This window comes from Gracilinanus agilis, chromosome 2 (genome assembly GCF_016433145.1).
Source record: "Gracilinanus agilis isolate LMUSP501 chromosome 2, AgileGrace, whole genome shotgun sequence".
Classification (NCBI taxonomy): Eukaryota; Metazoa; Chordata; class Mammalia; order Didelphimorphia; family Didelphidae; genus Gracilinanus; species Gracilinanus agilis.
The window spans coordinates 354249694-354263145 of NC_058131.1; the positions used below are offsets into that span (position 1 = coordinate 354249694).

The window sequence follows — 13452 nt, forward strand, 5'->3', positions numbered from 1 at the left end:
AACTTCTCTTGGCTGGAGAATGTGGAGGGTTTTTTTTGTGGGTTTTCTCATGTGCCCCCACAGGGCCTGTGTGCTGCTGGGGTTTACACACCTCCCTCGGTGCAAAGAAATGATTCCCAAATAACGAATAGCAGAGATTAGGATGATGCCACTGAAGCTAGAGGAACAAAACAGGTTGGATAGTGTGCCGCACCAGGAGCACAGAGAGCACTAAAGTGGCGATTACTGTGCAAAGGCAGACCCTAGCGCGGTCAGTCTGAGTGACCTCACAAGCTTTAGGTTTGGGATATATGACAGGAAGCCTGTATGATGAACCCCATCTCCCTATGATGCCATAATGAGGGAGGCATTAATCCCATCTCCTTTTAATTACATGCACCAATCAAAACCACTTATGCCCTAATATGGAAGCTGTTTACTCCCATTTACAAAAAGCAGTGGGGATTTCAAATTGGGGGTGTGAGGGTATGGAGAGCGGTGTCCAACTGGGCTAAATAAAATCCTCTTAACTTTCTTCCCTGGGTTCGCCCCATTAATCAGAACTAGAAGGTTCTAGATTATGAAAAATGGATTTATTAAACACTTAGGGAGCAGCTAAGTGGCTCAGTAGATTGAAAGCCAGGCCCAGAGAAGGGAGATCCTGAGTTCAAATCTGACCTCAGATACTTCCTAGCTGTGTGACCCTGGGCAAGTCATTTAACCTTAATTGTCTAGTCCTTACCATTCTTCTGCCTTGGAACTGATATTTAGTATTGATTATAAGATGGAAGGTAAGGGTTAAGAAAAAAAATTGTACCATGTCCCAGGCCTTGTGCTAAGCTCTGGGGATACAAATAAAAAAGCTGAACATTTTCCACCTTCTCAAAGGGTATACTCAATGGGGAAGACACCACACATACAGGTAATATATATATATATATATATATATATGCAAAATAAAATGAGTGGGTTTTGGGTGGCAGAGGTGAAGGAAAGGCTTTGAGTAGAAGGAGGCACATGAGCTGAGCCTTGAAGGAAACCAGGGATTCCAAGGAACAGAGGTGAGCAGAGAGGTCATTCCAGCCCCGGGGGGGGGGGGGGCAGTCAGTCCATAGTCCCATAGACAGGAGATGGAATGTTGTGTATATGGAACAGGATGCAGGCCAGTATGGCTGACTCACAACAAGTGTGGGACTAATGTGAAAGAGGACTAGAAAGGGAAGAAGGGGCCAAGTTATAATGAACTTAAATTTTTTTTTTTACTTAATTATTAATTTAAAAAAATTTTTTTAAGTCAAACAGGAGTTTATATTTGACCCTAGAAGCAGGAGAGCCATGGGAGGTTGTTGAGTGAATGATATATGGAGTTGGGTAGGAGGTGGGGAAGACCACAGTCCTGCATTTTAGGAAAATTGCTTTGACAGCTACTCAGAGGATGGATTTGAAGTTGGAAGACGTTTGAGGGAGAGAAGCCAATAGGAGGCTCTTTGTAGTAATCCAGGCAATAGGTGATGAGGGCCTTCTGCCCCACTCTCCACACTTACTCTTTCACGCAGGGATCTCAGGAGCCCCCATGGATTCAATCATCTTGAGGCTGATGATTTAGACCTTTCTGCTGACCTCCAGACCTGCATCTCCAAACGTCTATTGGACATCTCAAATTGCTTGTCCCGCTGACATCTTAGACTCAACACGTCCGACACTGAACTGACTATCTTTCCCCCAAACTCTCCCCTCTTCCACCCACTTTCTGTCAAGGCCACCACTATCTCCAAGAAGAAATGTTAAAGCCGAATCTCATCTAACCCAGGATTTGATCCGTGGGAAAAGGGAGACCCAGAGAGAGGAAATGTGTTGTTCGAGGGAGAACAGCAAATTAAAAATAGGAGTGGGACTATGTTCCACACCTCCTGAGACCAAGTCCAGGGCTTTCTACCAGTTTTCTAAATCTTTGAATATAAAAAAAAAATCTCAAGAAGCCACTGGGAAAACAGCATCCTTCAAAAATGGCCTTTTGCCCTGTGTGGGAGGAGTGGGTTCTTTAAAGGGGATGAGAATGTGGAAGCTGGGACCCTAGTCTACAAAGCTGGAGGGAAGAGGGCTGGGAAACTGGCCTGAAACTCCACGTGATGACAAGGCAGAAGTCCCTTGTCTGGGCCTAGGACCACCCACTCCACTGCCTATCTACACCCTGGGAACAAAAAGGGTCAAAGGCAAACCCCAACAAAGAAGCCCTTCCCTTCGGGCCCTCACTTTCCAGAGCAAAGCAGGCAGGAAACACGAGGCAAAGCCGTGAGAAATCTAGAAAACCAGGCTTGAAGTCAGAAGACCCGAGTTTGCACCCTGGCTTTGCTGCGTCATAGCTGAGGTCTTTTGGGAAAGAATGGCTATAAAGCATCTAATGACTCTTAAAAGGGGTTCGTGTGTTATTATTATCATCTGAAAATTGACTGGGCCCGCTGAGTAGAGAGCTCCTCGGGTGTGGAAGTGTTCGAGGCAAGGCTAGAATGCTAGAGAAATTCTTGTATGGGAAGAGAAGCTGGAGTTCCTGACCTCTTCTGTACCATAGACTCCCTTTGTGAAGCCTACTCAGACCTACTCGGGGGACCTCTGAAGAGAACCTCTCCTCAGAACTTTTTTTTTACCCCCAATTCATTAATTGAAGGAAATGTTAAAAATTCATTTAGAGGTTATTGAAAATAAAGATGTCATTTCTTCCCATCCAGACATTCAGATCTCCCCAAACTCCCCAGTGAAGACCCTCGGCTAAACACTGCAGGCTAAACACCGAGGTCGTTCCCATGTGAAGTCTGTGAATCAAAGGCTGCAGAAGGCTTTGCCCTAAAACGTGTGTAGGGCCAAGCCTCCCCTCGGAGTCGCCCTCTCTGTGATCCTCTGGCCCTACCTGTCCAGGAACCCTGCAAGCCGGCCCAGCGGTCTTGCCGGCCGCCCACCCTTCGCTCCTGGCACAGGAAGCAGTCATGAAGTAAACATACCCACTGGAAAGGGGGGAACTAGGGCCCGTGTCTGAGTGCCCAGACCAAAGCTCTCGCCACACTTTCCAGGCCGGGACCGTCTCACTTTGGCATTTGTACTTACAAATCAGCACTTAATGAACGCTTAGTAATTACTCTGGCCCAAAGAGCCAGGGTGGCACAGTAGAAAGCACACCAGCCCTGGGGGTCAGAGGGCTTGTATTCGAATCTAGACACTGCTACAGCAAAGACCTTGAAAGGAAGTCCCCAGCCCCTGAGCTGGCCCAAGGCAAGAAGTCGCTTCCTCTTCTGGGCCTCCGCTGCCTCACCTATTAAAAGGAGATTCAAAAAGAACCTTCCCCTAGCTGTGTGACCCTGGGCAGGTCGCTGAATCCCCATGGCCCCCTTACCACTTTTCTGCCTTAGCACAAATACCTGGAATTGATTCTGAGACAGAAGGAAAGGGTTTAAAAATATTATTTTTAAAGAGCCTTAGGCCCATTATTTCATTTGTCTTTCCAGCAGCCTTACTTTACAGCTGAAGAAACCGAGGCCCAGAGGTACAATGACTTGTGCACAGTCGATAGCTAATAGGTGATAGTCAAGTTTCAAATTCAGGTCTTTTGGCTTGATGCTTAGTTTTCTTTCAACAATCTCCCTTTCTTCCTGTCATTTTGCTCTAAGTAGTAGGATGTGAGGGAGAAGCACACAAACAGGCCTCTTGCTTCCTGCTTCCCACCCTGGGAAAGGGCAGGATTCCGGAAGAGCCTCCCAGCGTGGTGCGGCACAGGCAGAAGGCACACGGCAGGTGAGCGAGGGTGAGGACAGTTTATTAATCTCTGTGGGGTTGGTGGGGCCACGGCTGAACCCCTCCCCACCCCCTCTTTCCCGGCACGTCCCCTCCCCCCTCACCCCAGGGTCTGGGGTCCCGGGAGCGTCAGGGAACATAACGTGTTCCTTAAATCAGGACTCTCAGGAACCAGGACCCAATTTAGAACCTTTTATTCTACCCCCTACCCCTTGTTACTCGGAGCTGTTTCCAGGACGACCAGCCACCCCAGAAGTCCTCATCATCATCTCCGGACTCTGGGCAGTGCCCAGGGGAAGGAACAGGCGGCTGCACCCCTTCCGTCGCCCCAGCATAGACACGTGCCCCACCCCCATTCCGCGCACCTAATATAAATACCCTCCCTGTGGCCCCGCTCGCCTGGGATGACCCAGGAGTGCCGAGTGGGGGCCCCTCGAGGTGGGCCTGCTGAGTCATCCCCGAGCTCATCCGCACAGCCTGGCCGGGGCGCCCTCCGGGCCCGGAGGCTGCAGGCTCCAATCACCCTGCACGGCCTCACCAATTGGCTTTCACTGCATTGATGTCACTCACAAGATTCTGGGCCAGGCAAATGCCGAAGATCTGGAAAAGGAAGAGAATCAGCGGCTGAGGAGGCCATGTTCTACCCTGATTCCGCAACCCCGCCCCTTCCCCTCCCCCCTCCCCCCCATATTGGAAATTTGGGGTTCCTTGAGGTTCACTGAGCTTTAATATTGAGGGCTCGGGTATAAACTTCCTGTGGATGTTTAGGGGACTTGAAAACTACATTTCCCATGATTCCTCTTGTGTAATACAGGTGGACAGGAAGTGTGATTACGTAGACAGAGGTATAAAGTCTCAGAACTTGATTGGGACACTCTCTTTCCTAGGAAGCAGCCAGAGGGAAGGCATGGTGGGCATTTTGAATTGGCTCTTAGCAGGTACATGGCCTTCTTAATTACAAATATGGCTTTAAATAAACCATTAATGTTTTTTAATATATCCATCTATATCAATTTTATTCATAACATCCCACCGACTTGCCCTGTTAGGAGTTTTCTCCAGTTCTGGGCCACCCTGCAGGGGCCTCGCTAGAGCCCTAACCCCAAAATCAAAAAACCCAAGTCTGAGTCCCAGGAAGCTGCATGATCTGGGGCAAACCTCAGCTCACTGCAGCTCAGCTTCCTCATCTATAAAATGGAGTTACTAAGTCTCACACCACCCTACGTCACAGCATCCTAAGCTGGGCTTGGAAAGTGAGCCAGGAGCACAGGAGGCAGAACAGAACCTTCAAGATCCTCCAGGCTGAGCCCTCTATTTACTAGGTGAAGAAGTGGACCCCGAGAGGTCAGTCACAAAGCTGGGTGAGGGGCAGTGCTGAGAGTCAAAGTGGCCCCCTCTGCCCACTCCTGCATCCTAGAGCAACAGGGGCTGCTCTTATTGTTGTTATTATGGGACAGAATCTGAACTCCTTAACCTGACATTCAATGCTCTTCCCAATTGGGCTCCAAATCACTCGCCAGCCTCACATCCCCCTCCTTCCCCTCATGGAAGACACCCCAGACAAACCGGAGGACATGGTGCTCCCCGAGTGCCACCCAGGACCTCCGCAGGGGTACACTGTCCCGGGCTCTGCCCGCCCCCTCCCAATCCTGGCTGTCTTAAAGACCCCTTCAGGTGCCACCCACCCAGGGGCTCTGCCCCACTCCCTCCTGGCCCCCTTCCCTCCCAGGAGAGCTGAGAAGCATTTTCTCTCTCCCTTCTTCCTATCCGGATCACACATAACCTGGAGGGACTGGTGTCAGCCTCCAGCTGCTCAAGAGGCCTGCAAAGCCTGGCTGGTACTCTGCCCTCACTTTACAGAGGAGCTGAAGTAACTCATCCCAGAAGATCACAGGCAATAAGAGACAGAGGCAGGATCTGAACCAGGGCTCCTGACTCAAAGTCCAACATTCCTTCAGCATATTACAACAGTACAATAGAAACTGTGCTGGGAGGCAGCCAGGGCAAAAAACTCAGCCCTTACTGCTCTTTTGCCTTGCAATCAATACCCAGTATTGAGTCTAAGATAGAAAGTAATGTACTGTGTGACCCTGGGCAAGTCACTTGACCCCCATTGCCTACCCTTACCACTCTTCTGCCTTGGAGCCAATACACAGTATTGACTCCAAGATGGAAGGTGAGGGTTTAAAAAAAAAAAAAAAAGTAATGTAGCATCCATGTTTCTGAGAGATTCTGTGATGCAGCTTGAACCCCTCTCAGAAACATGGATGCTACAGTAAGGGTTTAAAAAAAAAGAAAAGAAAAGAAAAGAAATTGTGCTGGATTTGTAATCAAGGACCCCAGGTTAATGAGAAGGCTTTTAACTTCTCGAGGCCTCAGTTTCCTCAACTGGAAAAGAAGAATATTGGACTAGATAGGTCCTAAGAGTCCGTTCCGGCTCTGATCTATCTTATGGGCCCTCTTGCTCCTAAAATACTGTCAGTTGCCTGAGAGGAAGACCCAAGGCTTGGCCTCTCTGACACCCCTCAAGGCCCAAAGCTCGGCCTCCCCTGACTCCCCTCAGGATCCAGCACAAGGAAATGGCTGGTGGACCTGAACCAAGCCTCAGCAATGGGGCTAGCCGGAGTGGGTCAGTGCTTACAGAAGGCCCCCCACACCAGGCCCAGCCTTTGGTACCTGAAGCATGGCGATGCCCACAAAGACCCCAGCCACCACAACCAGGTTGTCTTGAAGCCATTTTTCAAACTGGCCCACGCAGCCTTTAGTGTGGATGAAGCTCTGCTGCTCCAGTTCCTTTGAATCAAACACAAGCAATGAACACACATGTCCACACATGATCATCGTGGCCTTCCCACAAACCCCGACATTGCTTACAAAGGGCTTCCTCAAAACTACACCTGATAGGGGGCAGCTGGGTAGCTCAGTGGATTGAGAGCCAGGCCTAGAGATGGGAAGTACTGGGTTCAAATATGGCCTCAGACTCTTCCTAGCTGGGTGACCCTGGGCAAGTCACTTAACCCCCACTGCCTGGCCCTTACCACTCTTCTGCCTTGGAACCAATACACAGTATTGACTCCAAGATGGAAGGTAAGGGTTTTAAATTTAAAAAAACAAATAAACAAACTACACATGGTAGGTATTATTGTCCTCACTTATAGATAAGGAAACTGGGGCTCAGACTGGCTCATTCATTTGCATGTACCCAACTATAACAGTCTCTTAATTGATCTTCCTGCCATTAGTCTTCCCCATCCTGTAGCTTCAAGTGGCCCTCCACACCCCAACACCAGGCAACTTCCTAGAAGCTTCTCTTTGTTACTGTTCAGTTGTTTTTCAGTCTCACCCAACTCTCTGTGATCCCATTTGGGGTTTTCTTGTCAGAGATCCTGGAGCAGTTTTCCATCTCCTTCTCCAACTCAGGAAACTGAGGCAAACAGGGTTAAATGACTTGCCCAGGGCCACGCAGCTAAGAAGTGTCTGAGGCCAGATTTTAGCTCAGGAAGAGGAGTCTTCCTGCCTCTAGGCCCAGCTCTCTACCCAGAGAAGCTTCTCAGTGACTTCCTTTGGACTCTACAACTTTTCTGTCATTTAGATTCATGCACAGACTGGCTCTAGCCCACCTTCTCCAAGGCAAGTTATTATTCTTACACTACTCTACCCTGCACCACTGTGCTCTTAGAAGAGCTCTGGGAGGGGGCAGCTGGGTGGCCCAGTGGATGGAGAGCCAGGCTCAGAGATGGGAAGTCCTGGGTTCAAAACTGGCCTCAGACACTTCCTCACTATGCAACCCTGGGCAAGTCACTTAACCCCCACTGCCTGGCCCATACAGCTCTTCTGAGTTGGAACCAATACCTAGTATTGATTGTAAGCCTCCAGAGCAAGCCCCAAATTTTCCAGGTGATGAAGCTGTCCCAGAGTCACGTCACACATACCTCCCTTCATCCCCAACCCTGCCACAGTCTAAGCTCCAGTTCAAACGGCTTCCTGCATGGGCCACACTAGCCCTGAGATTACCAAATAGCAGCCTTATTTACTAACCATCCTCCTGCCACCCCCAGAGGCCCTCAGTCCCACACTGCCCCCTCACCAGTTTGAGCCGGACATCATAGCCACACTGGGTATTGAGCACATCCTCCTAAGGAAAAACAAAGACTTATTAGTGATTGGATCTCTACCCCATCCTTTAACCAATAAATCAACCAAATGACCAACCAATATTGATTTATGAAGTGCCTACTATGTATTAGACACTTTGCTAGAAGCTGGGGAAACAAATACAAAGGAGAGTTGGCAGTTCCTCCCATGAAGACTCGAGCTTGCATTCTCCTTATTTCTAGGGTACTGCTCTACTTCACAACCTTGCTCAGCCCATCACACCATACCCCTCAGGCCATCCCCAGCCTGGTAGTAAAAGCCAGTGTCAGCAGGCAGAGGCCCCAGGTTCTGCCACTAATTAACAAAAAGTCACTTAACTTCTCTAAGCCTCAGTTTCCTCATCTAAAAATTTTATATGTCAGACTAGACAGTTCCTAAGAGTTCTTTCCAGCTCTAATCTATCTTATGGGGTTCTCACTCCTAGTATACCATCAGTTTCCTGAAGGCAGGATCCAAGGATTGGTCTATTCTGTCTTGCCTTCAGGAGCAGCACAAGGGAAAAGCAGGTTGACCTGGACCAAGTTCTACATGATGGGAAAAGACCCATGTGGGTTGGGCCAAGACCCTTTAGAATTTTAAAAGGACCTGTAGGGGATAAGAGAGCCCCTGAGCAAAGAGCAGCCTGCAGCACCCGGAACATGGCAATACCCATTTAGACCCTGGCCATCAATCAATCTCTAAGTTATTTATGGCTAGGGCCAAACTGACAAAGCTGACAACGGATGGGAATAGGTAATATTAGAGGGATCAAGGAAAGAGGAGAGCACTAATTCATTGTTGGTAGAGCTGTGAACTGATATAATTATTCTGGAAAATCACTTGGAGTTATGCTATGAAAATAATTTAAACATAACCTTTAAAAGACCACCAGGAGGGGGCAGTTGGGTAGCTCAGTCAATTGAGAGCCAGGCCTAGAGACGGGAGGTCCTAGGTTCAAATCTGGCCTCAGACACTTCCCAGCTGTGTGACCCTGGGCAAGTCACTTGACCCCCATTGCCTACCCTTATCACTCTTCTGCATTGGAGCCAATACACAGTATTGGCTCCAAGACGGAAGGTAAGGGTTTAAAAAAAAAGTCCACCAGGAGGTATATACCCCATAGAATTCTATGGCAAAAAGAAAGGCCTCCTTACACACCAAGAATGATGGATGTGAGAAAACATCTCCCCCCAATTCTCTGCAGAAGTGAGAGTGTGATTCCCTAATTGATAAGTGGCCAAAGGATATGAACAGGCAGTTTTCAGAAGAAGAAATCAAAGCTATGTATGGTAATGAAAAAATGCTCTAAATCATTATCAATTAGAGAAATGCACATTAAAACAACTCCAAGGTGCCATGTTATATCTATCAGATTGACTAACATGACAGAAATGGCAAATGGCAAATGTTAAGAGGGGATATGGGAAAATTGGGATATTAATGCACTTTTGGTAGAGTTGTAAACTGATTCGACTATTTTGGAGACAATTTGGAACTATGCCCAAAGGGTTAGAAAACTGTGCATACCCTTTGACCCAGCAATAATACTACTAGATCTGTATCCCAAGGACATTTTTTTTTAAGGGAAAAGGGTTTATATAAACTTAAAGCAACTCCTTTTGTGATGGCAAAGAATTGGAAGTTGAGGGGGTGCCCATCAATTGGAGAATTGTGGTATGATTGTAATGGAATACTATTGCACTATAAGAAATAATGAGCAAGATGGTTTCAGGATATCTTAGAAAGACTTACATAAACTGTTGCAAAGTGAAGGGAGCAGAAACAGGAGAATATTGTACAAAAACAGCAATATTGCACATTGATCAACTGTAAAGGGCTTTGCTATTCTCAGCATACAACATTCTAAGATAATTCCAAAGAATTTGTAATGAAAAATGTTATCCACCTCCAGAGAAAGAACGGATGGAGTCTGAATGCAGACTGAGGCCTATTTTTTCTTTATTTTTCTTGTTTTTTGTTTGTGTTTGCTTTCACAACATGGCTAATATGGAAATATGTTTTCATGACTTAACATGTATATTCCATATCAAATTATTTGCCTTCTCATGGGCAGGGAGAGGAGAGAGAGAAAGAATATGGAACTCAAAAAAAATTTTTTAAGAATGTCAGACATTTTTACATACAAAATTAAAACTGTTACATAAAAAAAAGTGAAGGGGTGAAATACTGTATGCAACATCAGACTCTCCCTCTACCCCCCCAAAAAAAGCTGTTTAGTTTTGTGGAACTTTTTTTTCTATCTGACTCTGGGAAGAAGGAAGGAGAAGAACTGGAAGTACTAGGAAACAAAATTGTATATTAAATAAAAATAAAACTTATTTTTAAAAAATTATTACTGGAGTATCTGAAACTCTTCGTAAAAATATGGGCAGCAAGGGTGAGTACTTCATTTATGTCAAAATGCTAAATCTTCTAAATAAGACATCATTACCTAAAGGAAACCTTTCTTTTTTTTAATTCTGTAATTCAACCTGATTTAACTTTTAATTCCAAATTCTCTTCCTCCTACCTTTTCTACACTCAGTGAAGAAAGCAAGAAAAACAAAATGCATCACAAGTAAATCAAGTAAAACAAATCTCTTGACACTAGCCAGGGGAAGGAAAAAAGGAAGGGAAGGAGAGAGGGAAACTTGAGTGCATCTGCTCTCTACTTGGAGATGGATATCATGTTTTATCATGAGTCCATTGGAATGGTGATTGGTTCTGTTGATCAGAATTCCTAAGACTTTCAAAAGCTGTTTATCTTTACAACACTTATAATTGTAGACATTGTTCCAGGAGATCTTTCAATCAGGTATCAACCTCTTTAAACAGGTCAAGGTATCAGAACCTAGGAAAAAAAATCTCTAAAAATCTCTGGGCTTCTGTTTTCCTATTCACTATGGAATTTATAAACTCCTTATGGGTAGGTAGAAACTATTTCATTGATGTCTGTGAATCCTCATTGCCTGGCATAGGCACTTAAATGCACTGGCTATAGGATAGGGCTCCAGTAAGATTGGTGTTCTTGGCTTGTGATCTTTTGGGTCTTTGATCTGACTTCTTTAGTTGGAATGTCCTGTATTTCAAATATTGTTAATGCACAGTTTTTAACCTTTTTTATGCCATGGCCCCCTTTGGCATCCTGCTAGACCCTTTCTCAGTGAAATAACTAACAAATCGTTTTTAAAGCAAGTTGGGGGGGTAGGGAAGGGGGTGGTGCAACAGTGAGGGTGGGGTAGGTAGCTCAGGGGATTGAGAGCCAGACCTAGAGATGGGAAGTCCTGGGTTCAAATATGGCCTCAAATACTTCATTGATGTGTGATCCTAGGCAGGTCAATTAACACCCTCCCCCACCCCCAACACACCCCCCTTTGCCTACCTTTTACCACTCTTCTGCCCTAGAACTAATACTTGGTATCAATTCTAAAATGGAAGGTAAGAGTTTAAAAAAAATTTTTCATGGGCCCCAAGTTTACAAACCCTTATTTAGAGTAAAACCACAGCTATTTCCTAATCAGAATCAGGGAATGTTTCTGCTAAACAGGTCCTCAAACTACAACAAAGAATGTTTCCCAGAACTGGGAAAACCCTTAGAAAGTAAAGTATAGGATGTTCACAGCTGGAAGGGGTATTAGAACACACAATAGGATACTAGGGTTGAAAGAAACCTTAGAAAGTAGAAATGTTGGAGGGAATTTTTTTTAAACCCTTACCTTCTGTAAGATTTAAATTAATAGGTCTAATTACTCAAATTTATAAGGAGTAAATCAATTGTACAAAAAAAAAATCAAGCCATTCCCCAGTTGATAAATGGGTAAAGGACATGAATAGGCAATTTTCAGATAAAGAAATCAAAACTATCAATAAGCACATGAAAAAAGTGTTCTAAATCTCTTATAATTAGAGAAATGCAAATAAAAACACCTCTGAGGTACCACCCCACACCTAGCAGATTGGCTCATATGACAGCAAAGGAAAGTAATAAATGTTGGTGGGGATGTGGCAAAATTGGGACACTAATGCATTGCTGGTGGAGCTGTGAATTGATCCAACCATTCTGGATGGCAATTTGGAACTAGGCTCAAAGGGCATTAAGACTGCCTGCCCTTTGATCCAGTCATACTACTGCTGGGTTTATACCCCTAAAAGATCATAGGGAAAAAGACTTGTACAAAAATATTTATAGCCACACTCTTTATGATAGCAAAAAACTGGAAAATGAGGGGATGCCCTTCGATTGGGGAATAGCTGAACAAATTGTGGTATCTGTTGGTGACGAAATACTATTATGCTGAAACGAATAATGAACTGGAGGAATTCCATGTGAACTGGAATGACATCCAGGAATTAATGCAGAGTGAAAGGAACAGAACCAGGAGAACATTGTACACAGAGACTGATACACTGTGGCACAATCGAATATAATAGACTCTTCTACCAGCAGCAATGCAAGGATCCAGGACAACTCTAAGGGACTTATAAGAACACTATCCACATCCAGAGAAAGAATTGTGGAAGTAGAAACACAGAAGAAAAACAACTGCTTGATCACATGGTTCAATGGAGACATGACTGGGGATGTAGACTCTAAATGATCACCCTAATGCAAATATTAATAATATGGAAATAGGTCTTGATCAATGACACATGTAAAACCCAGTGGAATTTCGCATTGGCTATGGGAGTGGGGTGGGAGGAGGGGAGGGAAAGAACATGATTCATGTAACCATGGAAAAACATTCAAAACCAAATAAACAAATAAATAAATAAATGAACGAACTTTTTAGATAAATAAAGATCAGTTCTGAGTTTAAAAAAAGATTTAGATTAATATCCAATTACTCCAAGTATTATATTTTACAAGATTTATTAGTAATCACAAAGTAGAAGAAATAAAAGAAGAAAGTACAGAACTTAAGTATGACCATGTGAGTAAACTTCTCCTGCCTGGCTCTCACTCCAACCTCCACAAACCACATTCCCAGGAAAAGAGAGAAGGAGGAGCTACACAAAACTTACATCTTCCCTACATTAGTAAGTTAGCGTAAATACACAAATGGGATGCTGGGAAAGAGAGTTCTGGGGAGCAAAACCCAATTACACACTTCCGTCTTAGAATGGATACTATTGGCTTCAAGGCAGAAGAGCAGTAAGGGCTAGGCAATGGGGGTTAAGTGACTTGCCCAGGGTCACACAGCTGGGAAGTATCTGAGACCAGGTCTGAACTCAGGACCTCCTGTCTCTAGACCTGGCTCTCTCTACTGAGCCACCTAGCATCCCCCTGAAAGGAATTTTAAAGGTAATCTTATCCAATTCCCCTTGCCCAAAGTCACATAGCTGGGACTGAAAACCAGAGTTCAGGGCTTCCCCTGACCCCTCACTTGGCCCAATTATATATTCCACTGCCTCCCTTCCCCCAAGGAATAGGCTCATTCCAGGTAGCCTGATCCCCAGATAAATAAAGGATGAACCCTCAGAGTGCACAAATATTTCTTTTAGCTCCTTTTGGTGGAAGTCTAAAATAATCCGTGCATTTCCCAGGGTATTTGGGGG

At 45.3% G+C, this 13452-nt stretch overlaps 1 protein-coding gene across 1 annotated transcript in view; it reads right to left on the bottom strand.

The window, feature by feature from the left end:
- Positions 1–3940: 3940 nt before the first annotated feature.
- Positions 3941–13452, bottom strand: part of TSPAN17 (tetraspanin 17) — a 29490-nt gene continuing 19978 nt past the window's right edge. Inside the window, exons 6-8 of the mRNA XM_044661634.1 lie at positions 7850–7897; positions 6439–6555; positions 3941–4362 (exon numbers count right to left, since the gene is read on the bottom strand). Coding sequence (XP_044517569.1) covers positions 4297–4362; positions 6439–6555; positions 7850–7897 — 231 coding nt within the window. The 3' untranslated portion in view covers positions 3941–4296. The remainder of the gene's footprint in view (positions 4363–6438; positions 6556–7849; positions 7898–13452) is intronic.